Genomic DNA, 23,895 nt, shown 5'->3' on the forward strand with positions numbered 1-23,895 from the left:
TCATTAGGCATTAAAAAAAAAACAGAACAAACTTTATGATAATGTTTGTGATAACGTCGTGGATTTCTACAGTGATCAGGACAGCTAATCAGCACTTTCAAATTTTGATGATTTCTTTAAATTTCTTCCTCGCACTGCGTAAGAAACGGTGAAGGTGGCTATAGAGAAGAGCCGTGTTTTTCCCGGTAAAGACCGACTCATCATCTTGGCCGGTTTCCAGCCAATGCGGGGCAGGAAGAGAGGAGTGGCAGGGATCCAGGGCAGGGAGGAGAGGCCGCGCTGCACTGTGTCTTTAAGCTCCAGTCAACTCCATCAGGGGGAGACGCTGTGCAAACTATCATTGTGCTGTGCGCTCATCGCTGTGGCGGGACCTGTTTCTGTGTTACTACTGCGGTGGATGGGATCTGGGGATCTAGTGTTTTCTGTGTGTTTGTCAAAGGCGCAGGATGGTTGAAGCGCATGGAGCTGAGTAAAAGGCTCCGAAAACGCCTCATCATGGGCTGTCAATGGGTTGTGTTTGCCTCGCATCTTCTTTTGCTGCCTCTAACAGGTAAGAAAAACACTCCAACCTTACAACCTTGTGTCGCTTTAGTGACTGGTGGTGTGTCTGTGTTTCCCACAGTGACTCTGTTAGGACCTTATCAATTATGTCACTGCTATCGTAGTCTTAGATAGCCTACACGAGTTTTCTTAGAGAGTTTATGATGATTGTAAATGTGTTTGCCCGTGCTAAAATGTACAATCTATATATTTCTATATGTTCTGCTTTTGTGTTGAAGTCCTTTTATATCCTATATCCTAAGTATTTTCATGTACAGAAGTTATTCCTATGTGTTTTTCCAATGCCACTATTAAAGTCTGTAGCCTATGTCATTAATTAGACCAAACTCAGGTGGAACCCGCCGAGAATAAAAACCAGTCCGTATCTGCGCATGTTTTAGTTTTTCAGGTGTAGAGCAAGGAAATACTCTGTCATACAGTTTGTGGACACGTGGTTCAGTGGAATTGAATCGGTGCAGTGTCAGTTCAAGTTTACAGATCATATCAGGGCTCATTTGCATAACCGTGTTTCGAGGTATACGTGTTGTAGATGCCTTTGGGTTGCTCTAGTCTTGGCAGGCAACAAGTGTGTGTGTGTGTGCGTGCGTACGTGCGTGCGTGCGTGCGTGTGAACGCCTGAGCGTTTAGTGTGGGGCTGTGTTGAGGACGATCAATAATTTATCCCACCAAAATAAAAGGGATTAGGTTGTGCGCCTTATCTTAGGCAGAAGAAACAAAGAAGAGGCGCATCTTTCAATGCCAACACGCCCTGCAGCCCTGCAGCTCTCTGACATCCAACAGCCCCGGACTGTTGAGATGGGCGCTGTTTTTGTTTAGTCATACAACAGCCGCAGGTTTTGAGTGTAACCTCTCTTTTACTCAGATGACTCTCTGAATCTACAGCAAACATTTGTTTGTTTGTTCTTTACTCCCAAAATGTGAAACATATGAATATGAATTACAACTTCATACAACCACTGGATCTTTAAAATCCTTTTTAAATCCTACACACAGGCACACACACGCACACACACAAACATGCACAGACACTGGCTCACTTAATTTACAGAGACTCACTCCTAAACCATAATTGGGCTAGTACAGTCCCTGCATAACACGAACATTTACCCTAACATGACTTCACCGTAAAAAGTAATAACTCTTGGTATGGGGATGTCCTTTTTGTCTCTAAAGGAAAGACAAGTCCCCATGATGCAACAGTGTAAACATAAACAACATAGAGGACAAGGTTCAATACTAAGACATTTTTCATTGAAGTCTCAAAACCAAGTCAGTTTACCCTAACATGAGGTTAGTTTTTGAATTGTTTGTTAGATTGTTAACTATTTCTACAGGACATATGATATCTATAAGAGGCTTCTAGTAAAGCTAGTCCATTGTTTATTTTAGTTGTAATCTTTTGAATTCCTTTAAATAAAGAAAAATTGAACAATGTTTTCACATAGGCTAAATTGAGGCAGAAAAAAAGATGTTTTATGCAAAAACATAGTGAGGGAGCCAAGACCGGGTCCTCTACATGTACACATGAAACCTGTACCCACTGTTGCAAAACACAAATTGTTAAAGATAGATTGGTATTTTAAAGGGGAGTCTGTTTGCACCCACATTGGGTCTCCTCCCTGCTGTTTCAGTTTTGCCAGGCCTGAAGGCACAACAGTCACATGAAAATCCTGCTCTTGAAATGGCGCCTATCATGTGGAAAACAGCACAAAAAATGGAAAGAAAAAAAAACATGGGAGGGGGTTAGCTGTTGAGTTTTAAACTGAGATGAAATGTTTAGTTTACTCATCTTAAGGGAGTGGGTTTATGGGCCTTTAATGCATGATTACTCAGGGGGTAGACAGTTCATAATTATTGATTGTTCAATTGCGCCATCGTGGTTAGATAGCACTCTGTCTTCAGGGGCTCTGTGCCAATCGTACCATTCTATTTAACCATCACATTAGGCACTCTATCCTGTTTTACCCCCTGTATAGGACTGAAGTGATTAATTGATTAGCTGATTGAAAGAAAAATGTGCAACTTGAAATCTTCAAGTAAACTTTCAAAGATCATTTATCATATCAGTCATTTTTTGAGCCAAAAGTAGGCTACCAAACACTGTTTCGTCACAGCCTCTCTATTGTGAGGCTTTGCTGCTTTTCCTACACCATCTTGGTCTTTAAGTAAATTTTGATGAGAATTTCTCATTATTTTTTAAAACTATTTTACAGTCTAAGCTCCTCTACTCACTCCCTCCTGTTTTTTTGCTCTTTTTCATCTGCACTGGAGCTTTACCCGAACCCAATACAAGCTTCAGCCGTAGCCTTTCATCAGCCTTACTGTTTGCCCTCTGTTCCAGTGTGGAGCGATCCAGTCATCTCGCCCAGCGGTCCCCACATAGTTGTTCCCAAGAGGGGGAAGCTGGAACTGCGTTGCCATGACAACACCACAACGCCTGGCGCCCCATCCAGCTTGAGGTGGCAGCGGGAGAGGCCTCGCAGGCTGGAGGGAGAGGTGGAGGAGGGTGGGGTGGTGTACGTCAAGGTGCCGTCAGTGCAGGCCATCCACATGGGTCGTTATGTGTGTGTCAACAACAGCACGCTGGAACACAGCTCCATCTATGTTTATGTGAAAGGTGGGTTGTTGACGAAGATGTAGCTTGTGATTGTACATGTGTGTATCCATCAAATGACATTTATTAAACCAAATATCCGTCTCTCTTTCCTCTCCTCAGACCCCCAGCATGCCTTCCAGCGCACCATAGTGAACAACATCCTTGTGCGCGCAGGTGAGAACTGCACCATCCCCTGTGTTGTGACTGACCCTGGGGTCACTCTCCTGGCTCTGGAGACCTGTGACGGACAATCTCTGCCCTTCGGTATGAGTTACCACAGCAACCTCCAGCGAGGCGTCATCATCAGCAACGTGAGAAAGGACTATGAGGGCTGTTACATATGTGTGGGGCAGCTCGGTGGACTCAAAGTGACATCTACCCAATACACCGTGGACGTACGACTTGGTAAGGAAGAAATATGATGGCCAGGGCAGAGTTGTAATATATTCTAGTCAAAGACTAGGTAACACTTTACAATAAGGGTCCCTTAATTAACGTTAGTTAGTACATTATTAAACATTAATATATAAACTAATGTGTTAATTAATGCTGAGTAAGGCATACATAATGATAACTAATTATATTATTCAACTTTTATTATTACTTAATAATTTATTAACTAACTTTGAGTAGTAAACATTAATTAACTGCTTACTAATAGGCTACATTAATTAATGTGTTTCCTAATCCTAAGTAATACATAATAATGATTGTTAATATATCTGTAAACAGTTAATCAATGCTTAATAATGTACTAACTAACGTTAATTAAGGGGCCCTTATTGTAAAGTGTTACCAGAGCCGGATTCATGTTGCTGAATTACGGCTTAGTGGGAGATATTTAAGATAAAAAGGGAAGAAATGAGATATATTGAATGTTGTACAGTATGTGAAGCTGTTGTGAGAAACTAAGCAAGAGAAAGGCTTCTGTTGCACTGACAGACAATTTGTATAGCCAGAAAAAGGCGTGCCTGTTATATCAGTGTGGTGTCACAAAGGATAGTTTTGTTTCTCAGCCTGAAAGCAGCTCTTTGCTCCGAGTGATGGTCTTAGTGGAAATAAAAGCCAAAGCATTTCCCTTTTCTGATGCTTTGGGGACCCTACAGTTATGTCCCTACAGTTGTGTCAAAGTAAACAGTGGGGTTAAGACCAAAATTGTTCAAAACCTTGCAGCTGGATGTTTAAAACAAAGGCAGTGGGTGGTCAGTGTGTCCGAGAACTTGCTTGTGTGTGGAGGAATGAAAAATCACATGTGAAGTCAGTACGTTGACGGCAGTTTGTTGTTTAACAGGTATAAAGTGCTTTATGTTTGCTGTGCTAATTGAGTTGTGGTGTTACTGTGGCAACATTTGCTAATTTGCAGTAAACACACTAATACACAAAGCTCGGGCTGGTTCATTTTCAGTTCAGTTCCTTAATTTATGAGATCCCATTGAGATCTCATTTTCAAGGGAGACACACATTCATGTTAAATTGGCACAACAAAGTAGAAATAATAACGAGTAGGTGAAATCAGAGAGTCACCAAAAATCCATGTTACCAAAGCACAACCCAGTAAAAAAAAACCCAAAAAAAACAGTAAGTCAAATTCTCAAATTGTCCCAGAAGTGTTTTCTCCCTCAGGCTGAAATCTGTCTTGACCTTTTTCCAAGTTCAAGCTTTGTGGCACTGAATAGGAAAGAGTACTGACATCTGAGATTAAACAGGATCTATAAAGGGCACGAGCACATTTAAAACTGACTCTGTAAACAAAAGGCAGCCAGTCCGTTAAGCAAGAAACACTCGCCAATTACTGTAGTAGTAAAGCTGTAGCAGCTGTTTCTTACATTTAAAACATGTTAAAAAACATTAACGTTAATTTCCAAAATGAAAAACAGGGAGTGTTCAAATGAATCTCACAAGAAAAATAATAATTTAAAATACCAAGGTACTTTAATTTGCCATTTTTCATTTTCATTAGAAGATGTAATTGACCTCTCTCAGGTAAACATTCAGAGAAACCAAATCCTGCAAGGTCGGACAATGGGTCCGGGAGGGCTGGGCTTAGGGTATACTTAGTAGCTGCTTTGTTGTGAGTTCACAAAGTTACAGAAGTCCTGATGGCTCCGCTCAGTTTATAAATGCAAGCTGTGTACATTTCTCTGTGGACTTAGCTCTTTGATACTTTCACAGTGTCAATACGGAACCAAGACTTTAACCAAAAAAAAAAGACAAATAAAAAGAAGAAATTGCTTAAAAGTTGTATTTAGTTGTAAGCTAATGTTATGGACGTGCATGAGATAATGTTAAGGGATTTCAAAGCCAGAGGGATTGATCCACTGAGGACAATGCGGTTTAAACTAAGATGAAAATATTATTTTAGTTTATTCATCTTAAGGGAATGGGTTTATGGGCCTTTAATGCATCATTCATTAAAGGCCCCACAAAATAGTTATTGAGATATTTCAATCTGGACCACAGAGCCGGACCAACTGACCAACAGACAGACTGACGTTGTAAGAGCCACTAGCAGCTGAACATCTACATTAGAGGCCATGAAGTATCAGACATCATTATCATCATGGAAGCCATCAGACAGCAATCAAACTACCTAACCATCTACATTGCAGATGCTGGAAGAGTTTTAGGTCTTTTACAATATGAAAGCAGTTTAAGTAGACGTCAGTGGAGACTGATCACATTTCTGGCCCTGCACTGCATCAGTATTTTCAGTCTGGTCTGCAGTGGGAAGACAGCAAACAGAGACAGGCTGGGAGGAGTAATGGGGTAGTGTCCTCACGCCTGATGGAGAGAGGGACGGAGAAAGGAGACATGAGGGAGGAGTAGAGGGATTAGAGTCCCATACTGAACAAAGCTTGGTAACGGTGCATGAAAACCGTGTTTGGGGTAAATAGAATTACTGCAGCCTTCGTCAAACACAGCCACTGAAGTGACGTCAGCATGGATTTATTGGCGGGAATTAATCATGGGTATGCAAGCACTATACTTGTGTGCACTGTCATGTGAATATAAATGTGTATTAGCAAGTGTTTGTGCAGGACTGCAGGCCCAGTCATTACAGCATACAAATAAGGTATTTCATTACTGTAGTAATTTTTTGCTTCATAAGTTTTTCTTCAGCAACATTTTTGATTAAAAGAGAAATACAATGATTATAGGAATAAAACAAAAAATAACAATAAATGAGAAGGGCAAAGGTCATGACCCGAGTCACCCAAGTGTTACTGTGACTGTTTTAGGAGCAAATGTCCTGGAAGCAAATACATTCAGAGCAAGAAAGAGTTTTTATGAGTGTACTGATTTGGATGAGCTCGACCAGGTTCACCAGTTATTATACCGACACCTTTCCATTTCTTGATCCAGTTCCAGTGGTACCTCCAGTGATCACGCTGTCCCAGAAAGACACTGTCATCTTGAGGAAAGGAGAGCGGTTTGAGCTCACCTGCAGCTCTACCAACGTCAACCCCGACTTCAGTCTCAAGTGGGACGTCCCTGAAACAGCGGTGAGACAGATGTATACGGATCAGTGTGCAAAACAGACAGCTGCTCCTCTGGGTGGCTGAATGGTTAAAAGTGAAACACTCTTGTCTTTCTTTCATATATTTTTATACAGTTAAATATCTAAACTGAAATCATGCAAAAGACTGAGTAGTATTGATATTTCAAATTTTATTAATAACATTATATTGTACAGTTATGCTGGGTTACATGCTTAAAGACTGTTTCTGGCATTTGTAAGACAAATTATTTTGAAAATAGACTTGGACTAAGTAAATAAGGACAGACTTACAATAACGTAAAAAGTGTAGAAAAACATATGTTTTGAACTCTATGTTGGCGATACAGAGGTAGGGCTAATTTGCATGTTAATGGTAGCGCAAATACTAAATGAGGTCAAAGGTGTAGAGTTACGTCCAAGCCATTTTAAGGTAACAAATGGATTTTCTTTCATGGAAAATACACCTAAACATGTAATTTTGAGCCACCGACATTTGTTTTTAAGTGAATTTAATCAATTCAACATTAAAACATAATAACTTGGAGTATTGTTTAAGCACATTTAAGTAAAGCATGATACAGTATACTGTATGTAAAGCACTGGATCTGTGTTGTATTTCACCTTTGACCCGTATGTTCCACAGCATACTAGTGAATCTCAGGCCTCACACATCCTGCCTGGCTCACGTGGTTATGAACGAGCCATCATGCTCTTAATCCCAGCTGTCAACCAGTCAGATTCAGGCACTTACCGCTGCTATGCCCACAATGAGAGAGGCACCAGTGTCATGATGCTGCAGCTGGACATCCGTGGTGAGTGGATTATGTGCATGTACCTTTGTGCATGTGTGTGAGACAAAACAGAAAAATACTTCAGTGGTTTCTAAATTCATAATGTTACAAAGAATGAAATACAACATAGGGATACAGGCAGGTATGTTTGGAAGCTTCCCAACATGCACTGAGGTCATTCATGGACATTCATTGCTCTGACAACAACCAGACTGAAGACAAACTGTCAACAATGTGATCTGGAAAAATTTGTACAAAGAATGGAGCCAAGTATTCACACACAGAACAAATGTTTTTCCAAGAAGTTATCATCTTTCATTTGCATCTTCTCTATATTAGTGAGTGGATGCCTCAGAGAAACATTTATCATGATTCAAAGTGAGTTATTGTAAACCAGTTATTGTATTAACTTAAATGATTTGTGAGTCATTCCAGTCACATCTGTGAAAATGTTCTGTTCAAACGACAGACACTGTGAGATTACATGACAGGAGTCCTGCATATGTGTTGTGTTTTTGAGGCATAACAGGCAAAGTTCACAAGTCTAATTATACATCACTGAGGTATTTGTCAGTAAACGTTACAAACTGGTGAGGAATCTGGAGTAGATCTAGCTGTAGTTGTACTGGGATGCTTCTAGATGTAAATGTGCGTGGAGGGGGGTTAAGATGGTAGATAACAGTACATCTATAAGAAAAATATGCCTTAATACAGTGAATGGACCCTGCTGAACTGAACTAATGACACATACGATAGTTGTTGCTTTTTATATTAAATGAAATTGACGCAAGTGTATGGAGTACACAGAAAACGGACATATCAAGAATGTTTTCCTTTAGTCATACAACTTCCTGTTCTCCAGATCAGGGATTCATCACAATGTTAGGGAGTCCAGGTCCAATCCAGGCAGATGTTAAAGAGGGGGAGAGCCTGACTCTCAGAGTAGAGTTTGATGCCTATCCTTCACTCAGCGCCCTGTTCTGGTCCTACAATGGCAAGCGGCTCCTCAACACCACGGAGCACGTCATCACCATCCATCACCACAAGTACAGGTACAGTAAGTTGAAAGTGTGTCAAAGCAAACGACTGTAAGTGCATGTGCACGTGCACACACAAACTCTATTAAATGTATGTTTTTCTCATCAGATACATCACTGAGCTGAGACTAGTGAGGGTTCTCGGCTCAGAGGGCGGCATCTATAAGCTCTCAGCCAATCATGAGGATGCGTCAGTCGACCAGTCGTTCCACGTGTACGTCAACAGTAAGTACTCTCACAGCTGTCACATGTGTTTAGTTAAAACACAATTTCGTTGGAACGTTGGAAAATGACGACACATGCCATTAAAAAATAACACAAATCTGGGGCGGTGTTTAGCTCAGTTGGTAGAGCACCCGCCCCATGTGTTGAGGCTATAGTCCTCACTGCAGGCGACCCCGGTTCGAATCCCGTGCCTAGCGGCCCTATCCTGCGTGTCAACCCCCCCCCCCCTCTGCCTCCCATTTCCTGTCTCTCTCTCGACTCTCCTGTACATTAAAGGCAAAAAAGCCCCAAAAAATATACTTAAAAAAAAAGAATAAAAATAACACAAATCTACCTTACGTTCATATCTATTGGATACAGTATTTATTTTAACATGTTTGTAAAATCTCTCTGTTTTGTCTCTGCAAGGTAAGCCTGTTATCATCGCTCAGGAGGGGCCTGTTGATGGACAGGTGCGGTGTATTGCTGCAGGTTACCCAGTCCCTAAAATCAGCTGGTATTTTTGTGCGCCACCCCACACTAGGTATGTTGTTGTATCCCATTTATCTTGCTTTGTTAGATTCTCTATTTATCTGTTCTCTAAATATGTCAAACCTGGCCGTTGGCTCCACCCGGTTTGTTGATACAGGGTTCAGTGGCATTGAATAGTGCAGTCCTCTCAACTTGTCAGCTCAAGTTTACAGAACATATCAGTGCTCATTTGCATAACTGTGTTTTGAGGTGCAGCAGGAGACGCCTTGGAGTGGCCATCTCACTTTTTAAAGCACATTTGTGTGATTTAATAATAATACGTTTATTTGAAAACAGGGACAGTGCACATTAATAACATCACTGTAAATGCGCCAGAATTAGCCAAGAGGCTATTTTTCATCTGTAGTCCCCAGACGGATGTTAAAAAGTCACCCTGCCGCCATCTTGCTCCTCTGATTTAGGATACTATTGATGTTAGAAACTTAGAAAGAGTGAAGTGATTAGACCTGATCAGATGGGAATCATCTTCATTAAACAGAACAGTCAGTGAAGAGACAGAAAAAATCACCTTTGTATGACTAAAAGAAAAAAAAAAAGTTATTTTCTGCTGTAATCAGGAACTTTATAACCTCTCAATAGATGCTCACACCTGCCCAACGTCACCCAACTGGAGTCTCCGGATGTTACCATGGTGACAGAGTCTGCGTTTGGTAAGAGTGAGGTGGAGAGTCGACTGAACGTCACTAAGGAGCACGCACACTACCACACCCTGGAGTGTGTGGCAAGCACAGAGGGAGAAGAGGCCTACACACTTTTCCTCATCAGTGGTACGATACTGTAAAATCTCTCTCACACACACACACACAAGTTTGTGTTTGGATTTTATCTGGTTTGTACCATACCATAAAGATGGCTGCATATGTAAACAAAGGCACACAGACACACAAACCCATTGACACTGTGTCTGCACAGACCTGGTGTGTGGTTACTGGGTACAGACTGATTAAGATTAGTGTATGCTGACTATGCAGGCTGGGATTATATGGTGTAGCGTAGACGCACTAATCCTTGTCACACAAACAAACACCACTGCTGCAGCTGTCTGTCTTAACTCTGGAGGGAGAGGATGCTGTGTGTGTGTGTGTGTGTGTGGGGTATACTTGAAATCCCCGTGTGGGGTCTGATTGTGGGCTCATCGGTGTGTGTTTCCTCTCAGAACGCACTGTCCCCCATAAACTCTTCACTCCTCTCCTGACCGGCATGGTGGCCACTGGCGTCTTACTCAGCCTCATTCTGCTGGTGCTGCTGTATAAGTACATGCAGGTAAGATGGAAAATAAATCACACAGTCATTACTGAAATGAAGAAGCGTTTTAATCTCAGGAAGAGTAATAAATCTCTCCTAACTCACATAAATCTCCAAATGGTTTGGTAGTTTTTGGCAAAGGGCCCACTCTCCTTTACCAAGGACTCATGCCTCCATCTTGTTGAGTATGTTTAAGTTAGAAACAGCTTGTTGAGATCAGACTTGTTTCTGTGCTATATTCGATATTCTTCAAATAGCAGTAGAAACCTGTCCTTTTAATCAATATGAATGTGTCCTAATGAATCTGAAACGAATCAATCAACCATTCAAAGTGCAGACACGCTGCTGCTAAAGGCTTTTTTGACACCAAGATCACGACTCGAGCCATTAATTTGCCCCCACAGCATGCTGCTCTTATCGCACTCAGATGAGTCAGACTCCTTGAGAACTAGTTTATGAATTCACACAGGGATCATCAGAGGAAAGTCTAGACCAGGGCTGACAACTAAAGTGCACTGAGTAATCTGAAATTGAATAGAAGAGTGATGAGAAAAGGCCAAATATGTGAGCAGCACAAACATCTAGTCATGGACTATACAACAAACAATCCCAGGAAACACATCTGCACTCACTTTCTCTATGTATAGGCCTATCACTGCTCTCTCTCCTCTCTCAACTTCAACAGAAACCAAAGTTTCAAATCCAATGGAAGGTCATTGAGAGTATCCACGGCAACAACTACATTTACATTGATCCCACACAGCTGCCGTATGACTCCAAATGGGAGTTTCCTCGACAAAAACTACGCTTCGGTAAGGCCGTTTTACATATGAGAAAACACATCCGTAGGCAAGCTAGTGTGATTGTTAACTGTGTGTGTGTTTGTTTCTAAAGGTAAAACCCTTGGTTCTGGGGCTTTTGGAAAGGTAGTGAGGGCCACAGCATATGGACTATGCTCTGCAGACACCGTTACAACTGTCGCTGTTAAGATGCTCAAACGTAAGTTTGCTTGTCTGTCTCTGAGTCTGTGTGTTTTAACAACATTAAAAAGAATGCATACACTGGTGGAAAAAGCTAATTGTATTTACTGAAGTACTGTACTTTAAAAAGTAACTACACACTGAGCCAGAAAGCAGTGTTTTGTCATGTAAGTAGTCAGCAGTAATTTTTCTTGCAAAAATTCAATGTGGATAATTATTAGAGGCTTAAAGAGGTAAAAAAAAAAAAAAAAGAAAGTAAAATAAAAAAGTGTCCCTCTTCTCTAAGATAGTAATCATCTCACAAGACACAAATAAAGTAGTTAAAGCTAGCTCTGCCTTTACCAGTTCCAATAAAAGTGGTTCATACTAATTGATGCATCAGTATTAACCCTCTAATGTTGTATAGAGTAAAACATTAGTGACAGTGACTTTTAATGGACTAATGTTATAGTGCTGTATTTGTATTTTTACCAGTGTAATGGATGTGTGTGTGTGTGTGTAAATGATCTGATGATGTCATCCCAGCCAATGCTCACTCCACGGAGAAGGAGGCGCTGATGTCAGAGCTGAAGGTTCTCAGTTACCTTGGAAACCACGTCAACATCGTTAACCTGCTGGGAGCCTGCACCATCGGAGGTGAGAGGAGGAGCCACGGCAACAAACAGTGGAACCTGCAAACCTATTGCACCAGTTTGATTATGTTATTTATTTATTGACTCTTTTATGGTAATGAGTTCTGTTTGCATGATTGTGTTGAAAACTTAGACATTTATATGATCATGCACTGACTTGCTGCTACACTCAGCCAATATGTTCATTTTATTAGAAATCAGATACTGGGCAGTCAGTATTGATATGAAGATGTGATGCACTTTGACTGGTCGCAAATTAACTGTGCAGTTTATCAATATTATCTACCTGTCTGGCCCTTCACATTGATTATAATGCAGCATTTAAATGATACTCTAATCCAGTATGCATGAGTAAGTTGTTGCAGAGAAACACTGAAGATGTGCATTGTGCCAAAAACATTATTTGAAGATATTGACTGATATTGATATGTAAAAATATGTTTTAACACAAAATTTTGAGAGCAGCTTTAAAACACACACACAAACTGGTGCCCGTTGCTTCTTTTGTTGCCTCATCATTAGAGCTTTCAGTTTCTGTTTCCTTTTCATTGTTATTTGTTGTCATGTGATTTCAAAACCAGTGAGTGAGGTTTCTTTTTTATCTCTCTATCCTGCCAGGCCCAATTTTGGTGATCACTGAATACTGTTGCTATGGCGACCTTCTCAATTTCCTGCGCAGAAAAAGAAATTCTTTCCTCAATTCCCAAGTTGGTGATGGTTACTATCGCAACGTCTTGAACCAAAATGAGCCTACAAGGTATGTGTGTGTGTGTGTCTTCTTAATAGTGCTATTAAAAACTGATTACCATGTCAAAATGTAATACCTGCATGTGTGTGTCTGTGTGTCTGTGTGTGTGATTGTGTAGCAGTAGAGAGCTGACTGGTACAGGATATATGCCCATGCGACCCTCTGAGAAAGAGCGGCCTTCTCAGTCAGGTAGAAAACCTCTCACTGTGCATTTCCCATCAACACTGCAACACTGCATCAATGTCTACTTAAACCCAGGTTTCTCGCATTAAAGCTGACAATGTAATCTTCTTGTCTAGATGAAATTGATGAGCTGTCGCTGGACGCTGAAGATCTCCTCAGCTTCTCCTACCAGGTTGCCAAAGGAATGGAGTACATTACTTCCAAGAACGTAAGGCTTTCACAGACTGCGTTAATATTTATGAAGGGGATCTAAACATGCCGCTGCTGGTTAATAAATCACATTATGGCTTAGCGCCAACAGGCAGTACAATGTCGGCCAGAAATGCTTATAGGGTCATAACTTAACACGGTGACGCTGCATTTACTGCAGATCTTAAACTGCGAACAGACAAACTCAGCCAAATTAAAAGTCTCTTGCTTTCTTGTCTGCCATTGGTTGATTTTCTCTAACTATACTTTTTTTTACTTTTATTAAATAACACAAGTCCAGACTACTAATTACACAAAATGTTTCCCCTGCAATTGTACCTTAATATATTTTATGTTATTTAAGTGGTAGGAAAATAGTTTTCACTTTTGTATTCTCCATAAAAAACAATTAGCAATATTAATTCAAGGCAACATGACCTCATATCATCTAATACTGACCCCCACATGAATAGAAGTGTGCTGTGGTACCTACAATGCATCATGTTATTGAAGCATAATAAACTTGACAGATTAATAATACAGATTGATGATAGAATCCAATTTATTGTAATGAAAAAAGGCCAAATTAATTTAAGCATTTTTAATTGCACGCCTCAAACCTAGCAAAACTGTATTAACCTAAACTGCATCTCCTCCCTGACCCTGCAACCAATATCACTCTTGAATAAACTATGAGAAGATAAACAAACAGAACACGTATGTCTGTGCCCTGTCCTCCTGTTAAAGCATGGTCCCTCCATGAAAAATACTGAAAAAAATGGTCCATTGTCCTACTTTTTTAAAATTCTCTTTTCTGTGTCATATTGTTCCTGTGTATTTTTGTGTTTGCTAAAAGCTCTGTCAGTTTGGCTTTTGTGTTTGAAATTTAACTCGCCTCATTTGCATGTGTGTACTGTCTTGTCACTCATTCACTGATGAAACTGGTTACAAAGTCAGCACTCATTTCCTTGTTTGTGTTTCCTTTGTGCATGTGTGCGTAGTGTATTCACAGGGATCTTGCTGCCAGAAACATTCTGCTGACTCACGGCAGGGTGGCAAAAATTTGTGACTTTGGTTTGGCACGAGACATCACCACTGACGCCAACTATGTCCTCCGGGGAAATGTGAGTCCGTCACTCTCTCTTTCTGACCTTCCTCCCTTCCTTCCCTCCATCCCTGAAATAGAAAATTGCCACCCATGTTCTCGACTGTTCCTGAGCAGTTTTCCAAATAATGGAGCAGTGAGCTTGACTATGTATGAACAATATGTGTGTCAAAATAATCTCAAGGTTATTTTTGAATACTAAAATATACTGTAGTAGCCTATGTGCGTAACATGTACATGCAAAGCATTATTTGACTGGAAGGAGGAAAATAATAAACATTCTCATTTGTGGAAAAGCTTTGCTAATGCTTAACAGCATTTTTGTAGAATACATATGTTTTCTTTCAGTGACAACAAGGGAAGATTACCCATGTAATTATGGCTCCTCCTGCAGGCTCGTCTACCGGTCAAGTGGATGTCTCCTGAGAGTATTTTCGACTGTGTCTACACCTTCGAGAGTGACGTGTGGTCCTACGGCATCCTGCTCTGGGAAATCTTCTCTCTGGGTAACATTTCCAGTTAGAGCAGTGCCGGTGCATCTGTTTCATAATGCTTGAGCCATTATTACCATCCATTTGAGCTGACTGGGGCCTTATTAGAGGCTCTGATGATGCTCCCAAGCAGCAACATCACTTAGTGAATCTAATACATAATGTAGCACCAGGAATCAGAAGCATTATATAATCCATGGTTGTTGTTTTTTTTTTCAACAAAAATAGTTATTTAAAGCGTGTGTATATTTTCTGTTGGTGTTGCAGGTAGCAGCCCATACCCTGGGATGCAGGTGGGCGCAGCATTTTATAGGATGATTCAAGAGGGCCACAGAATGAGCAGACCTGAGTTTGCTCCCATTGAAATGTGAGTATTTCTATTTGAGGATATAGGTAAAAATGCTGTCAACATTATTTTATCACCAATTGACCTGAAGATTTTGGGCATCTTTGCTCACAAATATGCGGTATGAACAAAAACACTTTTCTGAAAATATTTGCTCTTATATTAATGTGAATTTTGAGTGGCCACATGCAAATAGATCAGTACAACAAAATGTGCAGGCAGGAAAAGAAAGGTGTGATTGTAGCAGCTATACAGCTGTAATAAAACAGGTTTCTTTACACACTTTTTGTTTAGTTTTATACTGGCTGGACTTGTTTGCATACAGTCTGTTTTTTATAAAGGACACCGCAATCTCCTCTGAAGCTAAACCCAGTCTAACCTCTGTAGGTACGACATGATGCTGTCCTGCTGGAGCCACGACCCCCTGAAAAGGCCTTCCTTCAGGAAACTGGTGGAGAGGACTGAACTACTGCTCTCTGAAAAAACCAAGAACGTAAGTATATAAGGATCAATAGAATTGGAATTGAACTTGACATTTTGTCCTTATTAAAGAATAACAGTGTAGATAATACAGACACGAAACAGCAGGATTTTAAAAATCTGTGTGTGTTGCATCTCAGGTTTACCTGATGCTGAGCAACACTCCAGGTCATCCTGAGCAGCAGAGGGCGCCATCACGCAGGTTGAGCTCTGTCTGCAGTACGACAGCACCCACCCAGCCTTTACTGCAGAGCACAGCTGATGTCTTCCTGGACTATGTCTGACACTCACACACACACACACACACATACATTGACATGCACATATACAATGCTATGAAATACACAACCCCCCTACCTCCCTGATCATTCTGTCCTTTTACTGCACAAAGTGTAAGAGCCAAATACACTGTAAACTACTAACAACAAACACATTCACTCAAACTAACTCTCAAGTGCTGACCTTCTTGTCACACACACACACACACACACACACACACACACACACACACACACACACACACACACACACACACACACACACACACACACACACACACACACACACACACGCATACAGATGCTGTATATACAATCCTACACTGGGCTCTTAGTATTGGCCTCTATCTAATCTTCCCATTGATCTCTGTGGTAGGTATTTTAGGTGCACGTACTGCACATCTATACAAAGTAGACTCAAGCATTGCATCCCATCAGATACATCAGCAGCAGCAGCAGCAGCAGCAGCAGCAGCAGGAGGAGGAGGAGTCTTGGCTCACAACCAGCCTCGGATTACATCTGTAAAATGCTTTGGTGAAAACAGAGACTACAAGAAAATACCTGACCTTGGGAAGTGATATTGGACTGAGCTGAGGCATGAACTGAGTTTGTGCCTGGTGTCAAAGCTACAAAGAACAAAGAACTTGTTTTCCATTTAAAGAGTATTTTGGGAAATACACTTGTGTGCTTTGTTGATGGGAGCTGAGACCTGCAGGCAGTTAGCTAAGTCAGGAGGCCAGAGAAATATTTTTTTGGTTTAGTTCAAATAATGATAAGGAAAAGATGAAGCTCACTGATAGGTGTAGGCTACTTATTGCTAAACTAAGATGTATCTTGTCTGCAGTGTCACATTTAAGAAACCTATTGTGACATCTACTCATCACTATCACTCAGCAACTAAGTGTATATCACGCTATGTCAAACTATTCCTTTGAAATTCTTCATTTACTGCAAGCTGAGGTCGCCCCCAAGCCTACCTTAACAATGGTTTTAACAGGCCTCGAGAAAAGAGACCCAAAAGTCTTAAATGAGCCATAGCAAGGTGGCATGCAAGCGATATCTCCTGATTAAAAAATAAAATAAAGCCATAAGTTACAGAAACACTGATTACCACCTGTGTGTTGTAGCGTTGAATACTGTGACTTATAAAATCTAATTGGTGTATTGCTGTGTATATTTTAGGGGTAGCTTTAGTTTAGTCTCTTTAGCGTAGCCACTGTGGCCTGGTGTTTAGGACTGACTGTGTGCTCTTTTTACTTGATGTATGTCAAACATGTATGCAATGCAAATACAATAGAGATGTGCCTTTAGATATTTTTTTTTTTTTAATACTGAATGCATTTGGTTGTGACATGGTTGTTGTGGAGATGACCGCCAGAGAAGAGCTTTCACTGGTTTTGAGGTTCTTGCAGTTTTGATACAGTTGGTTGACTTGTGATAATAAAGTACCTGTGACGGTAGAACCACCTCGAAAGTGTCCTCTTATTTTCACTCTTATTTATCTTTACAAGACACAGGATATTTTACCTTAAAACTTTGAAAAGCTACAAAATAGATAAGTCAAAGACCTTTGATATTACAATACATTTCTTATAGTTCTTATAATAATAAACTATTTCAGCCAATTTGCAAAGCTAAGATTCAAGAACATTGTTAATTTCTGCTTCTAAAATGTGACAATTTGCTTCTTTTCCCAGATATACATGGTGTTTAACGTGCCATATGAGACATGCTCTCTAACCCCTCACCCACCAGAGCACCCCATCTCTGACATTTCCGTCTCTGCCTTGACTTTTGTCTTGTTTGTGGCTTCACAACTTGAGGCAAACAGACCAAACACTGTGTTCTTCTCAGATGGTTACATAACATCTGTAGATTGTGGCTCAGCTGCCGTGTTGTTCCAAAAAAACTTTGGGCTTTTGGTTGGACATGAATCCATACAACACTGCATGGCCAAGAGGGTTCACCAAAGTGAAGACTGGTTTCGTTGGCCATCCTTGGACAATCGGCTCCGTTTGAGTATCTGGAAAACTTATGGCCAACTGGCGGTTAGCAGAAATAGTAGGTGGTAGTTGTACAGTGTGCTCCTCTGTGGCATATCTTCTAGTGCTTGAACGTGGTTCTTCAGTGTTCTGAGATATTAAATGTGTAGTCTGCAGCAGGACCTGTAGTAGACTACCTGGGAAACTAGTTTATTGCACAGGTACTGTAGGTAGCCTATATGGCAAATATAATAGAGCTGACGGATATGTTTGAAAAATACAATTCAACTGTTTTTCACACAAAGAGACTGTGCAAGTGGTCCTTACGTACTGAAGTTGATGGGAATGTAATACTGGTTGTGAAGGTATTTGGACGGCACAAATTAACAGTTTGGCATCTTGAAACAGGGGATAAGCAAATTACTACATTTATTCCAGACCTGGATGTCTGCATAAAATATAATGGAACTCTATCCAGTAGTTGTGGCTCTTAACTTAAAAATAAATAAATAATAATAATTGAAATCCATCCAACAGTGACTAGCACAGGCAACAGAGCAAAACAGGACAAAATTGCAGCAGACATATGTCATGGATAATATTTGCAACTGTTTTTATTTTCAAATTGACCAAGAGGGGGAGGGGGGATATAATAGCAAACATTTTTGCTTTAAAATATTGATTATTATTACATTTGACTTTGGGGTAGATAAAGGAGCACAGTTCAAGAGCAAAAGGAGGGATATACATACATACATACATACAGTACAGGTAAGCATAGCACCGTTTTACACTGAATACTGGTGTTCTTAGCTTTGTGTATGTGTACAATATTACACTAGAACTAGGACTCATTAGAACCAAATTGTGTAGTGGAAAGGTGATCTGTGTGGAGGGGGGAGGGGGGCTCGCCATCCTCTCAGTGGCATCCCATTTCAAATATCCTACACCTCAAACTCTTCTTTCCAACCAGATGTCCTTAGAACATTATTGTTGCAAAAAAAACAAAAAACAGAAAGAAAGACAGAAACAGAAAGTTTGTAATGGTGAAACATTCAGAGGTTCTTGTACAATACAAAGCCTGTAAATAAGATTGTATTTCAAATTTCTATATGTGGATTCTTGCAGTGAAAAAACATGATTCTCTCTCACACCCCTCAATTTCCTTCATCACAAACCCTGTCAAAGGTTCTCCATAATCAAGTTACAACATCCATTTGTCTCTTTAAAACACCTTTACATTCTTTGGGCTGGGTATCAGTGACATAAACTATAAACATTTCAACATTACCCCTTTGAGTGATGCTTTAAACACAAACTAGTCTATAGAGGATCTATACGCCATGTGATGGTGGAAGACCTGGTTCGAATAGTAAGACCCTTGCTGTAAAGTCTCTTGAACTATTTATTTTTGTGACTCAAGACAAGAATTTGTCCCTGCTAAGTTGCACAAATAGCTATTCAATCAAAATGAATAAGCAGATTTCTGAGGGCTACTATTTGAGATGGGTCTGATGTGTAGATATTGTGATAAATGTTTCTTGAGCAGTCTTTCATTGTTAAACTACAACAGTGCCCATCAGCCTGACAGGTGACCAATGCTCTTTTCCAGTCACACATGTTTCCATATGAAAATATAATGGGTTACAGTGACTTAACATGCATACAAACTCTTTCTCTCACACAAACATCTATTCAAGTTGAGCTGTCCCACACTTGGGCTTGTAGAATACTAAGCCCAGCCGGAGAGGAAGTTTCTTGAATATTACAATTTCTTTATACTGCAACGCAAGAACTGATTGGCTATCGCCAGGGGAAACCAATACTGACCCCCGAGTGATACAAATAGGATCAAAAAGAGACACTATATTCTCTCTCTCTCTCTCTCTCACACTCACTCACTCACACACACACATACACACACACAACACAGTCTTGACCACACCGGGAGACAGAACAACACATTCTAATTGCTCCTTTGCCAACCATTACACTTCCTCCAATCCAAGGCTTTTCTGTTCGATATGGCTTACAACTGTAGTACAGGAGCTGAGCCCATTTCCATCTAAATCTGAAATGGACCGAGGCCCAGTCCTGCTTTTTAACTGCTGTTTAAGAACTGAGAGATAAGTGAACTGAACTGCATGAGGGTTTCTGAGGCCTAGGAAGAGAAACGAGGATGAAACACTGATGACACAGAAGACCACGAGACAGTTTTGATGTTACACCGAAGTCAGTAGATTTGTGTGTGAGTGAGAGCTCAGAGGGGATTGCTGCTCTACTTTATTACAACAACAACCCCCTCCATCTACAAAACAAACTGTACATTTTACTCCTATCTTTGGAGAAGACAACCTCCATTTCTACCTTGATAAGGAAGTGAGCGAGGCTCTTAATCTGGGTCAGATTTGATTCAGTCTTTGTGACTCTTCTTCCTCTGGTCTTTGCGGCATCACTGTCTAATCCTTCCTGGTCTGGTTCCAGACTGAGGCAGAAGCAAAACTTTCCACATTCCTGAGAATACAAGTACCATCCAGCAACTTCAAACCCTTACTAAGTCAATTATTGTAAGACACAAGGGGCGACAAACACTCACAACCACAGACACTCTCATGCCCACTCATGCGCACACACAAAGATTGTACCCCCCCCCACCCCCACCCCCAAAAAAAACAAAACACACATTAGCTCACAGAATCACACCACGGATTACAAACAACTAGGTCTCGACAGTTATTTACTGTACACAACCACATCAAGTGCTAAAGTTTCCGGAGGTTGAGGATATACTGTTTGTTACGTATAGGGCTCTCTGACTGTTAAAAAATAATCCCTACTATATACACATGCATGAACTTTATTAGGGGTAATATTTTGTTGAAAAATATATACGCCTTTGAAGAGTTTGCTCAAAAGAAAAGAAAACAAAAAAGATAATGACTATGTTATTGGCACTTGGAATCACTAAACCCGTTGTACGTACAGTGATCATCCTGCAAATAATTCAGTTTAACTGTAATTCTAGTTTTTTTGCCAAACAAAATTCATGATTATAAAGTTAAAAAGAGATTATTGTCTCAGAGACAGTGTTTAAAAACACAACTTCCACAAAAAACCCAAGCCCAACCTTTTTTTTCTTAAAATAAAAAAACAAACTGACAGAACTTTAAAGCCTCAATGTGGAATTTTTTTTCTAAAAGAGAGAAGTGGGGGGAAGGGAGAAGGGGGTCTTAGACAGCCCGTCACCGCTCCATCTTTGACCAGAAAACACTTGAACAAAGTAAAAATTTGTTTTTCAAAAGCGACTAATAAAAGCGTACAGTTATTCTTTCCATGCAATCATATAAAATACTACATTTCTGTTTTCTGTTAGGCTATACTGGATATTTACAAGTTTGTTTTTTATCATACAGTAAATCTGTACATGGTCAGTCCACTTTGACACACCTTCAAAAAGAGTCAGTCGTTACCGTGGCAATAAGGTGTTGTCTGGAATTTTGTGGGGTTTCCATGGAGACTGGAGGTCCCTCAAAAATCCGCCTCTGGTGAGGGAAAAGGGGATTTTAATCCATCCTGTTGCCATGGTGACAATCCTCTGTGAGTTCCTTGTGGACTCTTTCCTATGATTCGTTTCTTCTTGGAGCTGGAGGAAGGGAGGGCAACGACTCTGGGGGGGAAAGGAAGTTTGTGGCAGCAGCACAACCAAAACAAATGTACGCCATAATTCCTTAAGAGTTTCAGTTCCCCCCGGGTTTTCCAACGTAACGTGCCCCCTCCCCCACCAGACTTTACTGAGGTTGGCTGCTGACACTGTCAGTCCTGTGTGATGATGGGGCTTTCTGTTGTTTCTGGGGCTGTGGTTTCAGCTGCTGCTGGTGCCTCTGGTGGTGAGATTGTTGCTGCTGCTGTTGTTGCCTTTGTTGTTGCTGCTGCTGCTGTTGTTGTTGTTGTTGTTGTTGTTGCTGCTGCTGCTGCTGCTGCTGTTGTTGTTGCTGTTGTTGTTGCTGTGTTGCCTGGGTGAATGTGCCCTGTTGTTGGAGTGGGAAAGCTGCCTGCAGAATCAGCTGAGTAGACTGGTTACTGTGAAGAAGACGAGTACCCTGATGGAAGAACAGTGCAAGAATATTAGAATATGAAAGCACTTGATTCAGAAAGATCCCTCCATCCTCTTTTCATACAAAAATCAAAACCCTGTGAAATACATATAGTCTGTAAGCAGAAGTTATTTTGTAAAAACACCCTGCAGCATTTTTCACCAAAATAAAAATATATAAATAACATGAAAGCTTGTCTTGAAGATAGTTATTGAAATCACTGATGTTTGCTACCCTCTACTGATACCTGTAGAAATTGCTGTTGTTGCTGCCCCTGCTGGCCACTCTGAGCCACCACAGCTGTCTGGCTTTGCCCATCTGGCTGCGCTTGAGGTGCTTGGGCAGGTTGAAGAGTCAAGGTCTGGGTCTGTCCTCCCTGCTGAAGTGACAAAGATGTTAACACAGAACAATCTATTCAACATAACATTAAACAGCATATAATCTTTTTACTATTCATTATGATACTTTCCATTGGATTCTCTAAGGCTCCAACTTTTCAAGATATTTTTGGGTATATTTTTTAGGGCTTTTTTTTTTTGCCTTCAATCAATAGTATAGTCAAGAGAGAGACAGGAAATGGGAGGCAGAGAGCGGGGGAAAGACATGCAGCAAATGGCCACCTTAGTTGGGATTCAATACAGGGCCGGCTGCAGCGAGGACTGTAGCCTCTGCATATGGGACACCTGTTCTACCTACTAGATGACGCCCTAACTTTTCAAGATGTATTTGACAAATAATCTTCGGTCCTATTAGTCCCTTGAGTGATAGCTGGGTTTCAAAAATTTGACATTATTGTAGCTAAGCAGATTCAAAAGAGCAAAAATTTATCTTGACTCAGCCTTTCAGATTTCAATATTTACACCCTGTATTAATTTCTTTTCATCCCCAATTACCAATACAAGTGGTATTTTCTTCCCAAGAATCTACTTATCCAGTGAAGGCCTGAACAAAGAAGCCAATTTCCCAATGAGCGTTAAAATGTATGTTATTTGAGACCCTCACGCGGGGCCTCACACTTCAACCACAATCTGTCGACACTGAGCAGCTGGATGCTAATGTGCTTCACAGATGTTCAGAGTCTTGCTCATTCCTGATCTCCTGGCTTTGTCCTTACCTGTTGCCCGCCAAAGGGGTTGTATGCGGTAACCACCTGTCCCATGAACATGGAGGTGGGTACCATGACTGCGCCACATGCCATTGGAGCCGTCACTAGCTTGGTCACCAGCTGCTGCCCAGCAGGGAAACTGGAGAAGGTGAAATAGAGAAAAAGAGTGAAGATGAGAAAAACTAAAACAAAGGAAAACGACACAGGATCCATGAATCATGTTTAAGACAAGACAAGTATCAGGTTTGGTTTTTGTCTTCTTACCGGATCTGTCGGTCCTGTGTGAAGGTGGCCACGGTTGTGCCTTGTGGTGTGTTGCTTTGCGGTAGGCTGGTGCTGATCTGCAGTACGTTGGGCTGCCCTGGCTGGGAAATCATCATGGTGTTATAGAGTGGAGCAGATACAGAGCCCTGGTTCTGGGGCTGAGCCTGAGCAGGTTGCTGGGACTGACGTTGAGGCTGGAGAAGAGCAAAGTGAAGGTAGAGTGAGGGACATGAAATTTCAATTTGGTTTAAACTGTGAAGACTGGAATCCCATTTTTGGGAATTATCGCTATTAAATTACTGTTTTCCCAGTTTTTCTCCATTCCATATTGGTACACTGGACAGAGCTTAAGCTAATACATTAAAGAGATCATAAACTCATGAGAATGAAAAGTCAAGCACATTCAACACATATTTTATGTAGTAGCAAGAAATGAGGCCACTTAAAGACCCAATTAAAAAAATAGCAAGAATATTTTAAAGTGGAAAACTGCAAGGCTAATTGTATGCTGTATAATGGTAAATATGCTTTGC

The 23,895-nt window shown here is 40.8% G+C and overlaps 2 protein-coding genes across 6 annotated transcripts in view; one reads left to right on the top strand and one right to left on the bottom strand.

The window, feature by feature from the left end:
• The first annotated feature begins 297 nt into the window (after positions 1 to 297).
• On the top strand, positions 298 to 16,179 carry kitb (KIT proto-oncogene, receptor tyrosine kinase b). 3 transcript variants are annotated; one of them, XM_085776245.1, is made up of 21 exons: positions 298 to 550; positions 2,903 to 3,178; positions 3,278 to 3,562; positions 6,521 to 6,660; positions 7,300 to 7,468; positions 8,310 to 8,499; positions 8,594 to 8,709; positions 9,118 to 9,232; positions 9,820 to 10,007; positions 10,397 to 10,503; positions 11,171 to 11,297; positions 11,380 to 11,484; positions 11,991 to 12,101; positions 12,716 to 12,854; positions 12,964 to 13,034; positions 13,145 to 13,236; positions 14,219 to 14,341; positions 14,717 to 14,828; positions 15,081 to 15,180; positions 15,547 to 15,652; positions 15,780 to 16,179. In XM_085776245.1, exons 1-21 carry the CDS (start codon positions 460 to 462, stop codon positions 15,921 to 15,923), a joined length of 2,907 nt encoding a protein of 968 aa, XP_085632371.1. In that variant the 5' UTR covers positions 298 to 459; the 3' UTR covers positions 15,924 to 16,179. The 3 variants fall into 3 exon arrangements, with proteins under 3 accessions (XP_085632371.1, XP_085632381.1, XP_085632390.1); XM_085776255.1 differs by having other exon boundaries at positions 12,967 to 13,034; XM_085776264.1 differs by having other exon boundaries at positions 12,970 to 13,034.
• A 2,316-nt stretch (positions 16,180 to 18,495) lies between these two features.
• The window catches only part of clockb (clock circadian regulator b), a 20,896-nt gene continuing 15,496 nt past the window's right edge, over positions 18,496 to 23,895 (bottom strand). For 2 of the 3 annotated variants that reach the window (XM_085776279.1, XM_085776289.1), the window contains exons 21-24: positions 23,363 to 23,556; positions 23,108 to 23,237; positions 22,241 to 22,372; positions 18,496 to 21,999 (exon numbers count right to left, since the gene is read on the bottom strand). In XM_085776279.1, coding sequence (XP_085632405.1) covers positions 21,688 to 21,999; positions 22,241 to 22,372; positions 23,108 to 23,237; positions 23,363 to 23,556 — 768 coding nt within the window. In that variant the 3' untranslated portion in view covers positions 18,496 to 21,687. The remainder of the gene's footprint in view (positions 22,000 to 22,240; positions 22,373 to 23,107; positions 23,238 to 23,362; positions 23,557 to 23,895) is intronic. The other variant, XM_085776299.1, reaches the window with a different exon arrangement.

This window comes from Trachurus japonicus, chromosome 1, assembly GCF_045865225.1.
Source record: "Trachurus japonicus isolate A0001 chromosome 1, Traja_1.0".
Taxonomy (NCBI): Eukaryota; Metazoa; Chordata; class Actinopteri; order Carangiformes; family Carangidae; genus Trachurus; species Trachurus japonicus.

Excerpts from the sequence above, each read along its gene's own strand:
- kitb (XM_085776245.1), top strand. The coding sequence starts at position 460 with ATGGAGCTGAGTAAAAGGCTCCGAAAACGCCTCATCATGGGCTGTCAA. Across the intron at positions 3,563-6,520 it reads CACCGTGGACGTACGACTTG|TTCCAGTGGTACCTCCAGTG; the intron begins GTAAGGAAGAAA and ends TTCTTGATCCAG. Across the intron at positions 12,855-12,963 it reads AACCAAAATGAGCCTACAAG|CAGTAGAGAGCTGACTGGTA; the intron begins GTATGTGTGTGT and ends GTGATTGTGTAG.